At 59.4% G+C, this 3,408-nt stretch overlaps 1 protein-coding gene across 1 annotated transcript; it reads right to left on the bottom strand.

The window, feature by feature from the left end:
* Positions 1–847: 847 nt before the first annotated feature.
* On the bottom strand, positions 848–1,261 carry LOC111160952 (potassium voltage-gated channel subfamily E regulatory subunit 5). The gene has a single exon (XM_022524353.1). It carries the CDS (start codon positions 1,259–1,261, stop codon positions 848–850), a length of 414 nt encoding a protein of 137 aa, XP_022380061.1.
* Between the last annotated feature and the right edge of the window lie 2,147 nt (positions 1,262–3,408).

Here is a 3,408-nt window from a genome sequence, read left to right as displayed (position 1 = left end):
GGAGGAGAGCGGAGCGGGGGGGGGGGGGGTGGGGGGGGGGGGGGGGGGGGGTGGGGGCATTTGCAGGTACGGAGGGGATACACCCAACCATGGTTACCCACATCAGAAGACGGCAGAGCTGCTCAAAATCGGGCAAGTTACCTTAGGGATGAGAACTGGATGCAAGAAAGCCATACAGTTGGGGTCATAGGTCTTCCCCTGCCCTTGAGCTTCCCTCCCCCTTCAGTCCCCATTCAGTCCATTCTAGCCCACAGACTGGTCCTAGTGTCCTGCGAGCTCCCTGCGGCAAGAGGGAGGGAGGAGAAAGATGTCTGAGGTCTCTTGATTTTCTTTGTCTTGGTCCCTAAGGCAACAAGAAGCTGGAGCTGCTGCGGCCTGCCTGGCAGCGATGGCAAGCCCGCTGGCTCTGCAGAGCGAGCAGTCCCTGGCAGGCCCTGGAGCAGCTGCCCGTTAGACGGACCAGAGTTCTGATGGACTTCATGGCTCCCCTTCAATGCCAGGTGTTGGACGTTGTGGGTTCAGTTTCCCAGAGGGCTGGAGCGTGCTGTCAGGGCTGTCTGAAGACAAGAGAGCAGAGGCAGTTTAGTGCAGTTGGGTGTGGGGGGCGGGGCGGGGGGAAGGAATAGGGGGTGGAGAGAGGAGGGAGAGGAGGGAGAAACCTGGCTGGGCTGGGTAAGGGGGTGCTTCTTCCAGAGCCTGTCAGACAAGGTCTGCGGGCCTTTCCTTGTCTGGGCCTCGGGTGAGGCGGCGCCTGGAAGGGAAGGAAAGGAGCAGGAGGGCACCGCGCCCGCGGTGGACGCGGCAGCTGAAGAGAGCGCGCGCGCGAGGGGCAAGTGGGGCGGCGGGTCTAGACCCCCTCCGTGCCCGTGGCCGGGGTGGTAGGCGCCCCGGGGGCGAGCTGGCGGCGGCCGGCGGCCGGCGAGCCGGCTGCAGTCTCGGCGTCGGCGGCGGCCCACTCGTGCGCCGCGCAGGCCTGGGCCGGCTCGTCCTTGGCCTCGACGAGCTTGCGGGAGCGGGTGTAGGCCAGGATGAGGCCTCCGGCCAAGCAGGCGTAGAAGATCATGATGAGCAGGATGTAAAGATAGGCGTCGTCGCCCTTGGCGCTGGTCGCCTCGCGGCCCACGAACGGGTCGGGCACGACCCCCATGCCCATGCTCGGGCCGGGGCCGGCGCCCAGGCCGCTGGCGTTGCCCCGGTGGTGCAGCTCGAGCAGCAGGCGGCTGAGGAGGGTGCGCAGCCGCTGGCTCTCACTGCAGTTCATGGCTGTCGGGGAGGGGCACGGCGGCTCCAGGACGCTGCTGACCTTTCCCCCGAGGCGAGGGGAAGCGGGCAAGAGGCGGCGGCGGCACCCGGCTCCCGCGCGGGCAGTGGCTGGGGGCGCGGGCAGCGCGGGCCTCCTTATCCCCTCACCCCCGCCCTCCTCCCCTTCCCCACCACGCCCCCTCCGGCCGAGGCCGCCTCTTCCCAGGCTCCGGCTGTCTGGGCGCTCCGGGGAAAGGGGACAGCTGGTGGGGGGAGGAGAAGGGGACAAGGGAGGGGGCGAGGCCCCCGGAGGGGCGGACGGGCGGGGGCGCGGAATGCGCTAGGCCCCAGGCAGCGGAGGCTGGCAGGGCAGCTAGCCGGGGCCAAGCCTGGACCCTGGGCTGCGGAAGAGAATTCCTTCCAAGTTCTGGCCACCTGCCCTTGCAGGCCCGGCTTTGGCCCAGAGACAGCATCTGGCCCCCCAAGACAAGCCCTGCCCCCCGGGGTTTCCATCTGCGCTGCCTGCCCATAACGGGGCCGCCAAGGCCGCCTGTCCACGTCCTATGGCAACTGCTCCCACAGACAAGGACCCTGGCCTATCTTTCCAGCCCGTTCCCCTCCCCCCCCCCCCCCGCGCAGAGGAGGAGAGCATCTCATTCCGAAGATGCTCAGGACAAATTGGGTGGCTGAAGCAGAGTACGACTCCCTGGTCTCCCAGAAGGGGGGCTGACATACACCCGCCTCCTTGGAAGGACCCCTGCCCCGACCTCCTATCCCATTTTTAGAGAGGCCTACACATCTTAGCATGTGACTATACCTTCCACGATGTGACCCTGTTTCCCGCCAGCAAGCCCTCTTCCCAGAAATGAAACCAAGTTCTTCCATTAAAAGGAACACAGACATTAAAAAGGCCCTTGGATGACAGTCTCTAGATGTATCAGGATGTGAAAAGTGCGTCTTCTAGAGAATACGCACACCTGCTTTCTCTGCGTCCGGTTAGGCCCTCCGGCCCCCAGCCCTGAGCCCCTCCAGGCCTAGGCCCTGCCGGCTTGTTGTGAGGCAGCCATTTTTCCCCCAGAGGGTATCTTCTTTTAGGGGAAAGCAAGGCACTGAGACCAATAGCCTGGGCTTCACCAAGGAAACATACCCAAAGGATTGATTTGTAGACAGTGAATAGGAAAAAAAAATGAACAACAGGAGATCGTGCCGATCAGGTCTGGTTACCGAGTGAGAATAGAAGGAATGAAAAAAGGATATGTCTTTATGCACGCCTTGAGAATCAAGCTGCCTGTTCGAGACAGTTTGGTCCAACAGCCATTCAGTCTGCAGGTGCCATGGGTCAAAAAAGGAGGCCTTTTGGGTGCCTCTGCCCCAGCTGCACTTCAGAGAATGCAAGCTTCTGCATCTTGGGGTGAGATTGGCACACTGGGGACTATATCCAGGGTCTCAAACAGAGCCCTGCTTAATAGCTTCTACCCTGGTCTCAGAGGCATTCCACGTAGCCCTGAACACTGACTCCCTCCCAACCACCTTACCTCAAGGTCCTCAACTCCAACGGGCTCAGGAAAGAATTGTTAAAGTGACTTGGCATGAATGCCAGAGGACACAACTAGAAAATTCTCAAAACAGTATCAAACCAGGGACAGGACTAAAAAACTAAAAGACTTCGGTTACCTATTACATCATGCCCTGAAATCTCTAGGGCTTGGGGGTCTGGGGGTGAGGAAGAAGCCCCTTCGCTGTCACATAAAAGTCATCATTTAAATTTCTGTTGTACTTTCAACAGCCTTATGGACTAATATAGGATTATTCCCATTTTCAGAAGAGGAAAGGAGTTCAAGTAGTTAAGTAGCGGGACTAGAATGATAAAGTTTAACCTTCTTCTTCTCACTCCTAACACATTATTCTTGTCACATGGACGGTATCCATGAACTGCCTCCATTTTTTCACCTCTCCCTGCCGTGGAACCTTCTAGATTCTGGCACATTTTGCCAAACCGCTCTCTGTAAGTTCGCTAACGACCTCCTGACCAAATTCAAGGGTCTCTGCTCAGTTTGCATCTCTGACCTCAAGGATGAATTTGATACTATCAACCACCCACTCCTTCCTGTAAGTGTCCTACCCTTGGCTCTCATGGCATTGCAGTCTCAAGTTTCTCTTCTTATC

Source organism: Enhydra lutris, unplaced genomic scaffold (assembly GCF_002288905.1).
Source record: "Enhydra lutris kenyoni isolate GAN:26980312 unplaced genomic scaffold, ASM228890v2 scaffoldscaffold80, whole genome shotgun sequence".
In the NCBI taxonomy this organism is placed as follows: Eukaryota; Metazoa; Chordata; class Mammalia; order Carnivora; family Mustelidae; genus Enhydra; species Enhydra lutris.
Note: the sequence above shows the minus strand (reverse complement) of the source record. Positions and strands in the feature narration are given on the sequence as shown.